At 39.0% G+C, this 16,034-nt stretch overlaps 1 protein-coding gene across 3 annotated transcripts in view; it reads right to left on the reverse strand.

Annotated features, from left to right (window-relative positions):
- Positions 1–1,628: 1,628 nt before the first annotated feature.
- The window catches only part of LOC126166427 (exocyst complex component 6B), a 158,368-nt gene continuing 143,962 nt past the window's right edge, over positions 1,629–16,034 (reverse strand). For all 3 annotated transcript variants that reach the window (XM_049920404.1, XM_049920401.1, XM_049920403.1), the window contains exons 14-16: positions 11,326–11,467; positions 3,558–3,744; positions 1,629–3,483 (exon numbers count right to left, since the gene is read on the reverse strand). In XM_049920404.1, the coding sequence (XP_049776361.1) occupies positions 3,273–3,483; positions 3,558–3,744; positions 11,326–11,467 (540 nt within the window). In that variant the 3' untranslated portion in view covers positions 1,629–3,272. The remainder of the gene's footprint in view (positions 3,484–3,557; positions 3,745–11,325; positions 11,468–16,034) is intronic.

The raw sequence follows: 16,034 nt of genomic DNA on the forward strand, positions 1-16,034 counted from the left end.
TTATATAACTCCATGGTATTATATAGATTATTTTCTTTTTGACACGTTGGTTATACATTACTTCAGTCCTATTGTAACTGATTTAGAAGTTTGCTGTTTGAAGTTCTTCCATTTGTTGATGAAGTTGGAATATTTGCCATTAATATGTTACTTCATTTTGCAGTTTAAGGATATGAAAACTTCCTTTAGGGCTGATGAGAAAAATTTTGTTGATAAGAAATCTTGCATGACACCTCTTCCTAAAATCTGTCACTATAATGATGAAGTCTAATGGAAGCTATAGCACAGATGTTTATAATTCTCACTGTAGTGACACAGGTTGAATCGTGTTTATCAAGTGCTATTAGTTGAGTTTTTGTTGTAACAGAGTCAAAAGCTTTATCAAACGTAATGGATCCCAGATAAAGTGGTAATTCATATTCACTGCTCCCAGCTGGAAGTTATCAGTTGCATTGTATCTACCTGAAAAGGCTATATGTTCCCTTGTCTGGTCTGACAGTATAAAATAATAAATTAAGGCAAGACACAAATTAAAGAATATTCTATGTAACTAATACAGAGTGTTTCTTATTTTTTGCGTTATTTAAGGACTTGCACAGAGCAGTTAACTGTGGATAAAGTAATACTCCAAAACACCTGTAAGGAATACAGGTATGACTTATGGGGCTATTACAGGCTCAGAACTAACTTCTTATGTAAATAAAAGGGGGAAAAGAAAAGGAAATGGAATGAACTAATGATATCAGTGACTACGAGTGAAAATGTGTGCAGGACTGGGACTCGAACCGGATCTCCAGCTATTAGGCAGCCGCATTGACTACACCACCTGGATGCAGTGTTTGTTGCAAATGTAGGGAGTGTCCTGGCATGCTCCCCGACTGACTCACATTCCCACTTAGTGCCACCTACCTGCAGTCCCTGTGCATCCCCACTAGAGGTTGTGGACTCACTGCCCATCGAGGCGAATCAATTATATGGATGCATTGTGTCTGTTCTTTCAGACATGTCTGGGCATTTGCTGAAAATAATCTGTATAAATTGCAAAACAGAATTCCTTCTGTGTGGTGTGCAGATTGGAATTCCAACTACAGTCCTCAAGATAACCAACACAACACTTTAATACTACAATCTCTCTCAGTTCCATTGTAACTGTCTTCATTTTCAAACAATATCTGAAGTTACATCTGTGAATATAGTTAAGTAAAAAAGCCTGACCATAATGTACGTATTAACATTTTATGGACATGAGCTGTTATTTGGCCACAACTGTCTGCCAAGATTTGTAAACAAGTATTACAGAGACTGCTAGCAGTAATATTGACTGGTAAGTTTCTATGAATCCTGGTTATAATTGTTATTCATTCTTTCAAGACAGTGTTTGTCTCCAAGAGGCAGTCATTACAACTAATAAAATCAAACATGGAGTTTGTTGCTGTTTCATGGAGTAACCTAGAGATATGAAATGGAGACTAGTCAGATTGATTCACAGAATTTTTTATTCAGTTGCAGAGATGTTTTTGAAATTTAATTACAGTTAATTTAAATATTGAACTGAATTTTTCCTTTATACACTCTTCCTTCAGTTGGTGATAATATATAAAAAGTGGGGAGTTTGGGGAGTTGGATTTCAAATCCTGTGGTTTCAAATATAATAGTTGAAAAAAAAATTAACCTGTTACAAAAACCAAAGCAATAACGTGAATGTCAACATAAAATAGTACAACACAATGGGTTTCACATTTTTATGCTGTGTTCTGGAACTGAAATGGAAAAGCACATACAAATGTGCCACACTTCACAAAAGAGAGAAACAATATGTACAGCACCATGGAAAACCAAAATCAGCCTAGAGGGTTTGAATTTCATTAACATCTTTAACAGATGAGACTAAAATAATAGAACACTTGTGATGACAGTATTTAACTGATTAATGTCACAAAAATTAAAGTTAATGACAAGGGCTAACATGAAACTCCCTTCAAAGAATTAAGTAGCAAGTTCATGTGTCTGTCCTAGAAAACAAACAGTTTTGTTCTGTCTAATCTACAGAATCTACACTAACAGTAAACTGATGGCATTTCCTGACAACCAATTTTAACAGTGTTTCCTGCAAATGTCAAATGAATATTTGTTCTAAACGTTGGTTACAATGACAGGAGACTGAAAGTTGTGGTCTGGAAACAATTGCAGGGTATACGTTCTTACATATCTTTGATATTAGCCCTGATCTTGACATGACAATGAATATTCTTTTATATAAGGATGAACTATAGTACAGTGGCAAGCTGCTATCCAGCACATTCAGCAAGTAACAAATTGGATTTGCTTGTTGTCTACCTTACCAATTGGGTTTTTCCCTCCCAGAATTAATATTTTGGAAACTGACTCACGTGAAATGTCTCTTAAGCATATTTAGGGCTACAGAAAAGTGGATACACAGTGTGTTATGTTTTTTTCCCAGTTCCTCAAATTGTTTTCCTTTTTTTCATTTAACTTTCGTTTTCTTTTAAAATAATCATAGGATGCATTGTCTTATCTACTGCAAGTTGTTAGCCTATGTTCATATTTAGCAATACTGAAGTAGTTTCTTAAATATAATTCATATCTCTGCTTCAGTTTCAAAATATTTCTGCCCTTAAGACTCCTCTCCATGCTTCCAGAGGCACTGCTTCAAGCAATGCATTGCACCATTATTGTGGAGTATGTCACCAGCAACCAGAAAGGCTTATATAAACTCTAAAGAATAATTGCAAGGTAGACCCATTTATGAGGACACACAGTCACAATACAGCTCTCCTAATTTACTCACTGTTCACATCGGAGGGGTCTTAGTGGCTATAGAAGCTTTATTGTAACTGGTAAGGGTTTATTTTCTACAAGCACAAAAGTTATCGCAATGATCTCAGTAGAAGGGAGTCAGTGCAACAACAAAAGTAATAAAAATTACAACACACAGGAAGTCTATTTATCAGGAAAATGTTACCACATTCCTTACAAATCTGGCACACTCAGTTCTCGAAAGGAACTGAAACTCCACCTGGATCCTTTATCCAGAGAAGCAACTTTGTTCACACTCAATATGTTTAAAATATATGTAAATCACCACCCCAGCTACAGCAGCAGAGGCGGTGGTCTATATATACTTTAAATATCAACATATACCCTGAAGTAGCAGCACAAATATGCAGAACTCACATAAAATCCTTTCAATGCCATTTCTGTTGCTTGAATAATACAAACATAACCAGACTCATATGGCTCTTTTCCTCAGCTCATGTTAGAACTGGGGGAGCTGGTGAAGAGGCAGCAGCAGCTGCTGATGTTGCCATTGTGGGAGAGGCTGCTACACCAGTCACTGTTGCTGTGGCTGTTGTTTGTGCCAACTGCCTCAGTTGACGCAGGACAGTTTCCAAAAGTTTCTTCTTGTCCCGTTCACTTTTTTTCAGGACAGAAAATACATTCTTCTTGTCTGCCTCGCGCAACCTGCAGTACCATAAGAATTTGTGTTATGAATGAATATAATCATTTTATTTAATGAGCCTTATGCAAATACTTACTTCTCAAGCAAAAGTACTGCTGTGTTTGGACTGACGCGTTGATATTTGCTGTTCTCTTGACCGTAGTCATGAAAGTATGTAGGCCAATCCCATGACATAAAGAGATCAAGAAGTTGCCGTAAATCTCCAAAGTACTGCAGCAGAGCACCCTCTTCCAGACCAGGAACAGGTTCTGATGCTGCAAATTCTGTGTAAAAGATACTTTACCTCAGAATCTGCAATTTATTTAATGTGATTCTGTAGTCATATTACAGAATGCACACACTATGAAATGGACACATTACAAAATAGAGAATGCTTTTGTAAGAGGAAATTGTCAAATGGATTACTATGTTTCTCTTGTTTGCTTTTTAAAATTGCTCTGCATTTATATCAGTAGGAGGCTTCATTAATAAGAAACACTAAATCAGTTACACAACAACAATTTGTGTTCATCTTGGTGAAAGATATGACACAGTGTCTGTTGACATCATTTACTAAAGTGTAGATCACAATGTTGAGCCCAAGCTGTTGCCAAATATCAGTACTTTCTTAATCAACCCATTGCTCCCACTCAGTTCATATCCTACTTTACACTGGTTTAACAAAACAAAAAGCCATCTGAAATGCTCCAATCTTAGGCTATTGTTTTTATATTCAGTGGCTTCCATTACCACAGCAATAATTAATTGTGTACAATTCAAATAATATTTATCACAGCTCCTTTAATTATTAATGAAGAAAGTTTTCCAGGTTTCCTCCTTTGAATATTCTATTTGAAATCTTTTACTCTTTTTACAGTACTTGACATCTAACAGTTCCACAAATGCAGCCATTGCGGATGTTACTGGATCTTTTTGTTGGCTCCATAATCTCATATTAACATTATAAGCTCCTTGTTACATTCTGGCCTTTTCTAAATCTTTCTTTCCTCTTCAAGTTTCCCATTGCCTGAGATATTTTGAAAAAAAAAATTTATCTCAAATTTCATAAAAATATATCATTTTTTCATTACCTCTTCAAATGTGTTCATTTTTCATTTTTTGTTGATGTATCTTTGCTTTAGAGACTTTTAGTGAAGGAGATATTAAAAATATTTGTCCTTTTCCATTCAAGCTTGTGGAAAAGCTATGACAAATGTGACAACATTCAAAATTATGTGTACCACCACCGCTTAATTATTTTGTTTGCTTTGGAACAAGGTATCTTTTTTATTCACTGCACATAACTACTTAGTCTTGTCATCACTCTGACACATTTACATTCATAGGACTTAGTGGTTTTCTTCTTGCGGCAACTCTTACATCAAGTGAGTACATTTTCAGAATGAAAATCTTGTACAGATCTTTTTTAAAAACAGTTTCTTTGGAGGTAATGTATACTGTTAGCTCCAGAGGCACTTTAAAGTTATTACTGAGATATAATGCAATCGAAATTTTTACTACCATAGCAACCACTGTACTCAGTGATCTCATCTCGTTTTGGGAGTGTAAACAGAATAATAACATTACAAGGTGACAATGTTTATGCCTATGGCAAATGAGACAAAGACAGCATATTAAAACTGATCTGAAGTGACAAAATGCTAATGTCTACAAAATCGTAAAGTTGTAGAAATTCCTTGGGAATTCTGTAAGCTATAAGAGATATAACATTAACACAAAAAGGATCTGGCTTTTTTCATTTATGAACAACCAAATCCATAATTAATAGTGTCTGAAGTGCTGTGCATAAATGAAAATCAGTGATGGTGACATGCAGCAGAGAATGGAAATGTACTTTGTATGATTTATTGATGATGGCTCTGGAAGTCATCAAAGTTATTGGAGACAATACCCTGTCAGTGCTCCCATACACTCTGGCTCTGCTGCTGGCTTCTTCCCCCAAGGGATTGCTTCAGTTGTACAACTGTGCTGTCACACTGTGAGCTCCTTGTTTTGTAGAAAACTTTTCTACATTGATATGTGACAGCCAATAGCATCATTCTGCCAGTCCCACCTATCATGTTCATTTTATTGTGTATTGAATATTTAATGAAGACTTCTGAGCAAGTATGTGTTTCATGAGGGCAAATTTTTTATCATAATGTTCACTGACAATATATGTAGCAATGTTTAAAGAGAGTATAAAATGTAATCATTGATTCCTATATGAGACATGCAGCAGTACTGTCAATTCTAGAGAGACCAGCTGAAGGATGTGGTATGGGACAAAGGCAAGCAAGACCGATGGACAGAACATTCCTGTGGAAGATTTCTTTCATCTCTCTCTGGACAGAGCACATAGTTCACCAACTTATCTACCTTAACATTGTTCTAATATACTTCACAACAGTTGAGACAACATATTATTCACAAAAATATATAAATAATAAAGTATTGGTGAATTTTCCTGTTTTGAAAAGCATTGCAAAGACATATCAATTAATAGAAATCACTATAAATAAAAAGTAAGTGTAATAAATAAGATGTTACTGAATTTTAGTACAACAACAACTAGGGCCCAGATTTTAATGACAAGTCATATTTTTTTCTGAACTATAGGGTGAATTTTAGAACAATTTATACATAAATCTAGGCATTTTAGTGTCGAAAAATGTATTTTGATTGTGCATATAAAGTCATATTTCAACAGATTTTAGTAATAGGTCATATTGCAGCTAACTTTTAATATAATAGGTCATATTTCCGTCAACTTTTGCCAAAAATGCATACACCATTTTTCTCGTATCTTACAGGACACACAAATAAGAAAATGAATATGTTGCTCACGAGACAATATTTAACGTACTATTATGAAAGATAAACAGATAAATTTGTACACAGCTTTATTTCTCAGGACTGTAGCAGAAAATCAGTGTACCACAACAGTTTTTTCGAGAACATAAAACATTGTAGCGCAGAGTCGACAATACGCTCTCAGAGCCAACAAAGGCGGCTTCTTCCGTAATAATCATCGCAGTCGCACAGGTGTTCCCAGTAACCAGTTTGAATACAGCTTTTGCCTTGTTCATCATGCCTAAAGCAAAGTGCTCCGACAGCGTGAAGTTGCGAGGATATGTTCGAGAATTTGGAGAGAAGTTCTTTAGTACTGATGGGAAAATATTATTTTGTAAACTGTGTGAAATTAAAGTTATTGCAGAGAAGCGCTTTAATGTGCAACAACACTGTAATACCGATAAACACAGCAGCTGTGTGAAGTGAAGTGCTGAAAATAACAGTAGACAAATGCTGTTATTTGAACAGACAGGTCAATCGTCAACCGTGCAATCATTCTGCAAGGATTTGTGTGAGATGATGGTGTCCTGCAACATCCCATTGGAAAAGCTGAAGAATCTACACTTCAGATGGTTCTTCGAGAAGTACACAACACATCCAGTTCCAGACGAATCCGTATGCTACAATTATGTGCTCAACAAAATACGAATTGCTATTGCTGAGCAAAAGATCTGGCTGTCGATAAATGAAACTATGGATATTAGTGGGCAATATATTGCAAATGTTGTTGTTAGTGTTCTAAAAGTTGATGACCCTGGAGATACGTTCCTACTAACGTGTGAAGCTCTCAGTAGCGTAAACAATTCGATGACTGCTATTTTGTTTGACAACTCTCAAAAGCTACTGTGGCTGGATGGAGTGAAAAGAGACAATGTTTTGCTGCTTGTAACAGATGGTGCTTCATATATGGCTAAAGCAGCGAAAGGGCTTCAGATTCTCTACCCCAGTATGGTGTACGCCGCATGCCTTGCACATTGCACAGAGTTGCCAAAGAGATGCGATCAAGTTACCCTGACATGGACAAATTAATTTCCTGTGGTAAGAAAATCTATGTGAAGGCTCCGCTATGGGTGCAGAAATTCAAGGAACAAGCACCTTCAATGCCTCTCCCACCTAAACCTGTTCTTACACAATGGAGTTTTTGGCTTAATGCTGCTGACTATTACTGCACCAACTACACCCAAATAAAGACAATCTTCTGTGAGCTTGCTAGCGATGAATCAAGTGCTATCAAAATTGTGAAAGAAGTTTTTACAGATAGTTGTCTCGAAACTTGGCATACATCAACGCCAATTTTTAAGTGATATCAAAAGCCATCAAACGACTGGAAGCTGTTGGCACTCAGCTATGTGAGGCCCTGAGTATTGTGCAACATGTGCAGAGTGGAACCAAATTGCAAAGTGTTCTCCAACTGAATCCTAGATATTCTACACTGTGTAAAATTAGTGACAATCTTTCAGGGAATGCCGCAACATTTGAAGATACTGAAACAAAGCTGAACTCCAGTGACCTGGCTGCCTTCAAAAGTGCTCCAGTGATGTCTTGTGGAGAGGAGCTTTTCCAGGTACAAAACTATCCTCAGTGACAACTGTAGATCTTTGACAATGGAAAACCTGAAAATGCACCTTGTGATCCAGTGCAACTTTGCAGGTACTGAAGATTGACATACGGTATTAATAATGTGAAACGGTATTAAATAATGTGAAACACTTTAAATACTATATAAAAATAAAAACATTGTTTTACTGTTTCGATAGATGATATTTTCACTGTACTTGTGTTTAGAAAGTAAAATATTCAGACATTCCAAAAATAGGTGCAAATTAGCCAGAAACCCTACAGACAGAAAGAACTATACTTACAATATTTTGAGAAGTGAATTTTGTATTACTTTATGGTGAATAAAAAATTAAATAAACAAACAAGAATGCTTTAAATAAACTTCTATTAAGTCATATTTTATTTTTAAGGTCATATTTATGTACGTTTTAGGTCATAAATGCTTGCATATTTCACTGGTTTTTAGGTAATTAAAATCCGGGCCCTAATAATAACATACATTGGAACCTACATTGGAAAACCACATCCTATATACGTATACTTTCAGTTTTAAAATTAGGACAAGTAAAATAGATTACACAACAGAGAGAATACAGATGATAACATACTGTCTGAAAAAATGTATCTGGACGCCTTTACATATGTGGAACTGACAACTAGATGTCACAATAGACAGACCTGCCAGTGTACAAGAACATGATGAATATTGTGTTGTCAGCAGAGAAGCGATAACAGTAGGATGGGTCAGTCAGCAGAGCTGTGTACCTTCGAACACAGACTAGTCATTGGATGTCATCTAAGTAACAAATCCATCGAGGACATATTGACCTTTCTAGAGCTGTGCAGGTGTACTGTCGTTGATGTGACAGTGAAGTGGAAACAAGAAGAAGCAACAACAGCTAAACCAAGGTGAGGCTGACCTCATGTACAGGTGGAGATGGTGGTTGTAAAAAATTCACATGAAATGAGCAGAAGGACTCGCTCACGAGTGCCAATTAGCATGATTACTGTATGTAAGGAGTTAAAAAGAACAGGAAGTTCCAACATAGTCGCAGTACGGTTCTCCAGAAATTGAGGAAGTATTTATTCTATTATAAATCCAGTCATGGACCACAAATGTTCATTATCAAGTTATTACTTTCCGCCAATGATAAAATCTTCAGGTCTAAAAATAAGCATGGAGAGGTAGCTTGGCGTACACTGTTTCAAAATTACATGAAATGCACAATCAAACATCACTATAAGCATATATGGTAACATTTCCATATATGAGTAAATGCAGTATACTACACAATTTGTATCACTGTGTATTTTGATGGTACGGTCACACTAATTAACCACACAAGCTTCCTCAAAAACTGACAAATTCTGAGCACCATGGACACCATTATGCTACACATGTTGCCATTTTAAGGAAACACATCATGTAGCTATGAGTGAAGTGCCTGCATTCTGGCACACTATATGTTGCTGCTGCAGGTAAGTTTGCACAACTTCAATACAAATATTCTTTTTAATAAAATGTACAAAATCTTTCATCCAGAATTAAGCACAAACAGATCTCAAAATACAGATGACTGTGCTTATATATTATGTAATGAGGTATGCTGCATTATTAAGCATAATACTGTGTCATAAAATTATACTGTGGAGTTACTGCAACTATCACCCAACGCTGAAGACATATGGCATCCCTTGTTATACCCTTCAAATGCAAAAATACTTAATAAAACCACACAACAGTTTTTCTCTCTCTCTCTCCTAAATATCAAATCATTATATCTTTTTACACTGATCAGCCATAACATTATTACCACCTACCTACAAGTTAGTATGTCCACCTTCGGCATGGATAACAGCAGAGACGCATTGTGGCATGGAAGCAATGTGGCCTTGGTAAGTCGCTGGAGGGTGTTGGCACCCAATCTAAATACACAAGTGACATAATTCCCATAAATTTTGGGGAGGGGGCGATGACTTCTGTTGCCATGTTCAATCATGTTTCAGACTTGTTCAATCAGGTTCAGATCTGTCAAGTTGGGGGGCCAGCACATCAATTGGAACTCACCTCTGTATTCCTCGAACCGCTCCGTCACACACTTGGTCTTGTGACATGGAGTATTATCTTGTTGAAAAATGCCACTACTGTTGCGAAACATGATCGTCATGAAGGGGTGAGACAATGCATGATACTCCTTGGCCATCATGGTGTCTTGCACCAGCTCCAATGGACCCATGGATGCCCATGCGAATGTTCCCCAGAGCAAAATGGAGCTGCCACCAGCTAATTTCCACCCCCTTTGAAGATGTCAAGGAGCTGTTACCCGGAAGACGATGAATCTGTGCCCTCCTAACAGTGTGATGAAGAAGGTATTGGGATTCATCAGACCATGCAGTACTCTGCCACTGTGCCAACATCCAGTGCTGATCATCACATGCCCATTTCAGTCGTAGTTGCCGATGCCGTCGAGTTAACATTGGCACTTTCATGGGTCATCAGCTGTGGAGGCCCACTGTTAAGTGTGTTCGGCGTTCTGTGTGTTCAGACACACTTGTACTCTGTCCAGTGTGATGTTAGTTCTGCCACTGTTCACTGCCTGTCCTGTTTTACCATTCTGCCTGGCCTATGAAGTCCGACACATGTAATGAGGGGTGGCTGCTCAACCCCACGATGTCTGGACGTGGTTTCATCTTGGTTTCTCCATGTATTGAAGCCACTCACCACAGCACTCCTCAAACACTCGACAAGTCGTTCAGTTTTTGAAATGCTTGTACCAAGCCTCTGGAACATCACAATCTGCCCTCAGTCAAACTCAGAGAGATAACACACTTTCCCCATTCTACACGTGGACAGCATGCTCACTGATGCTACATACACTGTGTGTGTGTTTGACTAGCAGTCATTCCTTGCCATGCGACACTGCTATCACCTGGAAGGGTTTATATCAATAATAGGTTGGTGGTCATAATGTTCTGGCTGATCAGGGTACTGTTTGTGGGTATGATTCGTCTGCAAGATAAAAATCTCCTAAATTATGAGACAGAATTGCTGGGCAATACTTAACTTCATACAGCAAAATATCTAGTTCTGCCAACAGATACTATAAAAGTGCCGCACCATTTCTGAGATAATAGATCTCTCCTCCTCCATCTTTGTGCACCCTTTTCCTAGTGACAGGTGGGTCTCTCTCACCCTGGAGTATGAGTGACTTGCTCTTCCTTTTTACCCTTCCCTAACCTATCCCTCTATCCTTACCAATGAAGGAACTATTAGTTCCAAAAACTAGACAGTGTGTCACTTTTACTTTTATACGTTTGCATCAGCAGAATTAAACGTAAACCCCCTGAACGTAGGGAATGGCTGGCAATTTTGTCTTGTAATTTATTAAAGTTATTATTATGCACCAAACAAACATTATCTTTATAATTTTCTGGTGAAAACAGTAACTTACGTTCACACTGTATTGTATCCAAGTTTATTTGTTGCAGTGCACCCATTGATATCTGCTTGACATCATCACTCAGCATAAAAGCCATAATGGATTTTGCTATGTGCTCGCACGCAGATTTGCAAGCCACTTGTGCCACTTCTGGCTGGAAAAATTAGTTAATAAAAACAGTAATAATTAAAACCTTATAACTGACTTACAATAACTTATTATTTGGTGACAAAATGTGAACCAATAAACCAAATTTTCAGACATTTCATTAAAATGATAATGTTAGTATATGCATTGTACTCCAATTTCAGAACTTTAATCAGAGAAAGTAGATCACAAATAGCCACAGAGAGCACAAAATGATGGAAGTTGCTTGTTTAAAATCATTTTTATCTATAATCTTAGCTACCAACACCATATATGTGTCTACTCAATTAAGTGTCTACTGCACAGAACATGTGCTCACACAATGAACTACTTCCCATTCAACAGATTAAGAAGACACTTCACCCCAGTTATCCGCCACCTTTTACAAAACACTCATAGATCTGTCACTTTACACTGAACATTTCTTTTCAAATGTCCCTCTGCAGAAACACTTTGTAAGTTTATAGTGTAATATGCTTCCAGTATGCTCACCATTTATGTGTGTGTATGTGAACTGTACGTATGAGATACTCAGTATCACCATTTGACATCCACTATTGAATAAACATACCCTCTAAACATGTGCATGCATATTATCTTCCGCTATAAGCATCCATGTTGCTCCACCATATGTGCCAATGTCATGTATTCACTTCCCATTAAGTCTTCATATCTGTGTCTTCTTATCCCTTGGACTCCTGGAAAGAACTTCTTGGTCCATTTAATTTCTGCTTGTCTGACTACGGTTCCTGCCACCCTCCATTCATTTTTGTTTTGATCATTATCATGCCTCCCACTCCAGGCTATTGCCTGAAATATTTTCCAGCCTCCCCGTGTATCTAATCATCACCACCTAATGCATGCTAAGTTTCTGAATTGTTTCCACATTATGCATGGACATACATCAAAACTGGTAACACATACTGATTGTCAGCTTTCCATTCGGACATATCAGAGGTTTCATTAAAGAAACTTTATCTTAGTGTGCCAAAGGCACTCCACACCATTCTTACTCTTATGTCTGTTTATTTTACAGCCCACTCAGTTGTTTTTATAGTCCTAAACACAAAATCACAACAGTTCATCCAATATAATTGTTAATTTATATTATTTTCTTTTTGATACATTGGTTATGGATTGTTTTAGAGTTGTTATAATTTATTTCCAGTCTTGTTATCAAACTTGTAATATTATATCTGCCATTAAATGCTGCAGTTTATCTACATTAAATGTAAATCATATAATAACGCTGTAAAGTGAAGGTGGTTCAGGTACATTCCATCATCATCTAATACTCCTTCATTTTCCCAGGTTAAGTGTATGGAAACTTCCTCTAGGACTGCTGAGAATACTTCTTGTTGCAGAAAATTGACTTATATGAACCCTTTTTCAATTCTGATTTTCTTTACAGCACTGAATAATTAATTCACTAATTCTGTTAATTCCATGATTAAGGAGAGCCTTCAGGATTGTGGAGTCAGTCAAACTGTACATTAGCAGAAGTTGTACTGATGGATAACAGACTTCGATATACTAATATAGGTTGAATTAATACAGCTTTTCTCATGCACTATCAGTTCCATAATTTTGTTCATGCCTTCAGGTGGTCTGCTATACCATATATTTTTCTAATGTCAGCTTGTTATTTTGCCTGATTAAAATAAAAAAAAAGTCTACACAGTTAGTTATAATACACTCCTGGAAATTGAAATAAGAACACCGTGAATTCATTGTCCCAGGAAGGGGAAACTTTATTGACACATTCCTGGAGTCAGATACATCACATGATCACACTGACAGAACCACAGGCACATAGACACAGGCAACAGAGCATGCACAATGTCGGCACTAGTACAGTGTATATCCACCTTTCGCAGCAATGCAGGCTGCTATTCTCCCATTGAGACGATCGTAGAGATGCTGAATGTAGTCCTGTGGAACGGCTTGCCATGCCATTTCCACCTGGCGCCTCAGTTGGACCAGCGTTCGTGCTGGACATGCAGACCGCGTGAGACGACGCTTCATCCAGTCCCAAACATGCTCAATGGGGGACAAATCTGGAGATCTTGCTGGCCAGGGTAGTTGACTTACACCTTCTAGAGCACGTTGGGTGGCACGGGATACATGCGGACGTGCATTGTCCTGTTGGAACAGCAAGTTCCCTTGCCGGTCTAGGAATGGTAGAACGATGGGTTCGATGACGGTTTGGATGTACCGTGCACTATTCAGTGTCCCCTCGACGATCACCAGTGGTGTACGGCCAGTGTAGGAGATCGCTCCTCACACCATGATGCCAGGTGTTGGCCCTGTGTGCCTCGGTCGTATGCAGTCCTGATTGTGGCGCTCACCTGCACGGCGCCAAACACGCATACGACCATCATTGGCACCAAGGCAGAAGCGACTCTCATCGCTGAAGACGACACGTCTCCATTCGTCCCTCCATTCACGCCTGTCGTGACACCACTGGAGGCGGGCTGCACGATGTTGGGGCGTGAGCGGAAGACGGGCTAACGGTGTGCGGGACCGTAGCCCAGCTTCATGGAGACGGTTGCGAATGGTCCTCGCCGATACCCCAGAAGCAACAGTGTCCCTAATTTGCTGGGAAGTGGCGGTGCGGTCCCCTACGGCACTGTGTAGGATCCTACGGTCTTGGCGTGCATCCGTGTGTCGCTGCGGTCCGGTCCCAGGTCGACGGGCACGTGCACATTCCGCCGACCACTGGCGACAACATCGATGTACTGTGGAGACCTCACACCCCGATACCCCAGAAGCAACAGTGTCCCTAATTTGCTGGGAAGTGGCGGTGCGGTCCCCTACGGCACTGTGTAGGATCCTACGGTCTTGGCGTGCATCCGTGTGTCGCTGCGGTCCGGTCCCAGGTCGACGGGCACGTGCACATTCCGCCGACCACTGGCGACAACATCGATGTACTGTGGAGACCTCACACCCCACGTGTTGAGCAATTCGGCGGTATGTCCACCCGGCCTCCCGCATGCCCACTATACGCCCTCGCTCAAAGTCCGTCAACTGCACATACGGTTCACGTCCGTGCTGTCGCGGCATGCTACCAGTGTTAAAGACTGCAATGGAGCTCCGTATGCCACGGCAAACTGGCTGACACTGACGGCGGCGGTGCACAAATGCTGCGCAGCTAGCGCCATTCGACGGCCAACACCGCGGTTCCTGGTGTGTCCGCTGTGCCGTGCGTGTGATCATTGCTTGTACAGCCCTCTCGCAGTGTCCGGAGCAAGTATGGTGGGTCTGACACACCGGTGTCAATGTGTTCTTTTTTCCATTTCCAGGAGTGTATTAGTAAATATTTCAAACATTACATTTCCTTTCTTGTGAAGTAGAATAATTACAACACTATTTCACATGGGGGGAAATTTTCCTCTGAAAACATTTTTAAACAATTCTACAAGCTCCTTTTGTAGTACTTTACCTCAGCCTTTAACCATATGAACTGAAACATTGACTACTCCAAATGCTTTTTCTTTTTCATACTTCAAATGGCTTTATATAGCTCATGTAGCATTATTTCTGAGATGTTATGTCCATTATTAACTTTCTACAATTCTAATTTGTGTTTTGAACTACATATACAGAAATATTCAAGTGCTTGATTTTATATTTTTAAAGTACATCTTGCTACCCTGTCTGGGATTCCCTCAGTATCAGTAACATTGTTTTTGCTTTGCTTGTCCACAAGGAAGTGTTCACCTAAATTTTCTTCCTGCATAGTTCCTCTGTGACAAACCCATGTTCCAGTTTTAATTTTTTTCTGTGTCATTCTTTATTACATCCCATTTGATGTTATATAACTTCTCTTCCAATAACAGTAATGTAGGCCCAGCAAGTTCTACAATTTATTGTTCTTGAACAAGGAATACTATAGCACAGAAGCATTTGAGCTTTCAAGGTCCATGCTATTGTCTGTCTAACCAAACTATGTGTAGAAAAATGAAGGCACAGTAGTAGGTAGGTAAGCCCCATGGCACTAAACCAGTGCAAGCATTGCCTCAATCCACTACTCCCAATATTCTTAAGCTGAGGCGAGAAAATCGTGTACGGTAGCACTGCCTCCACCTACCTGACCAATAGTGGAGGAGGCTGTCATGACCCCTAATATTTCACTAGACACACCTTGGCAGAACTGTTCTCACAGCTGTCTTATCTCAGGTCAGTGTGCTTCTGCATCTCGGAGCCAGTATCCAATCTGACCAGTTTACATCCTTATTACATACTGGCAGACCCCTCAAGTCTCCAGTCAAAATCATCATTCAGCAGTCAGTCAGTCAGTCTTTGTGTCACTCATGACACTTTTAGTTTACTGTCTGTAGTGTAAGATGGTGTGTAGCGCATCATATTTGTTTTACACACAGTGATACATCAAAATTGGTGCCTTACAGGTACTAACAGTTTCAGCTTCACAGTATAAACATCTGCACTGGACACTATGCTCTATCCTGGTTAGTTCCATTAATCCAAACTAAAATGCAATTTGAGGCTCTCCCCTTGGTTTCAGTACAGCCGCTTTCTGCAGCCAAGTGACATGCATATGTAGTAGATATATA

Source organism: Schistocerca cancellata, chromosome 1, assembly GCF_023864275.1.
Source record: "Schistocerca cancellata isolate TAMUIC-IGC-003103 chromosome 1, iqSchCanc2.1, whole genome shotgun sequence".
In the NCBI taxonomy this organism is placed as follows: domain Eukaryota; kingdom Metazoa; phylum Arthropoda; class Insecta; order Orthoptera; family Acrididae; genus Schistocerca; species Schistocerca cancellata.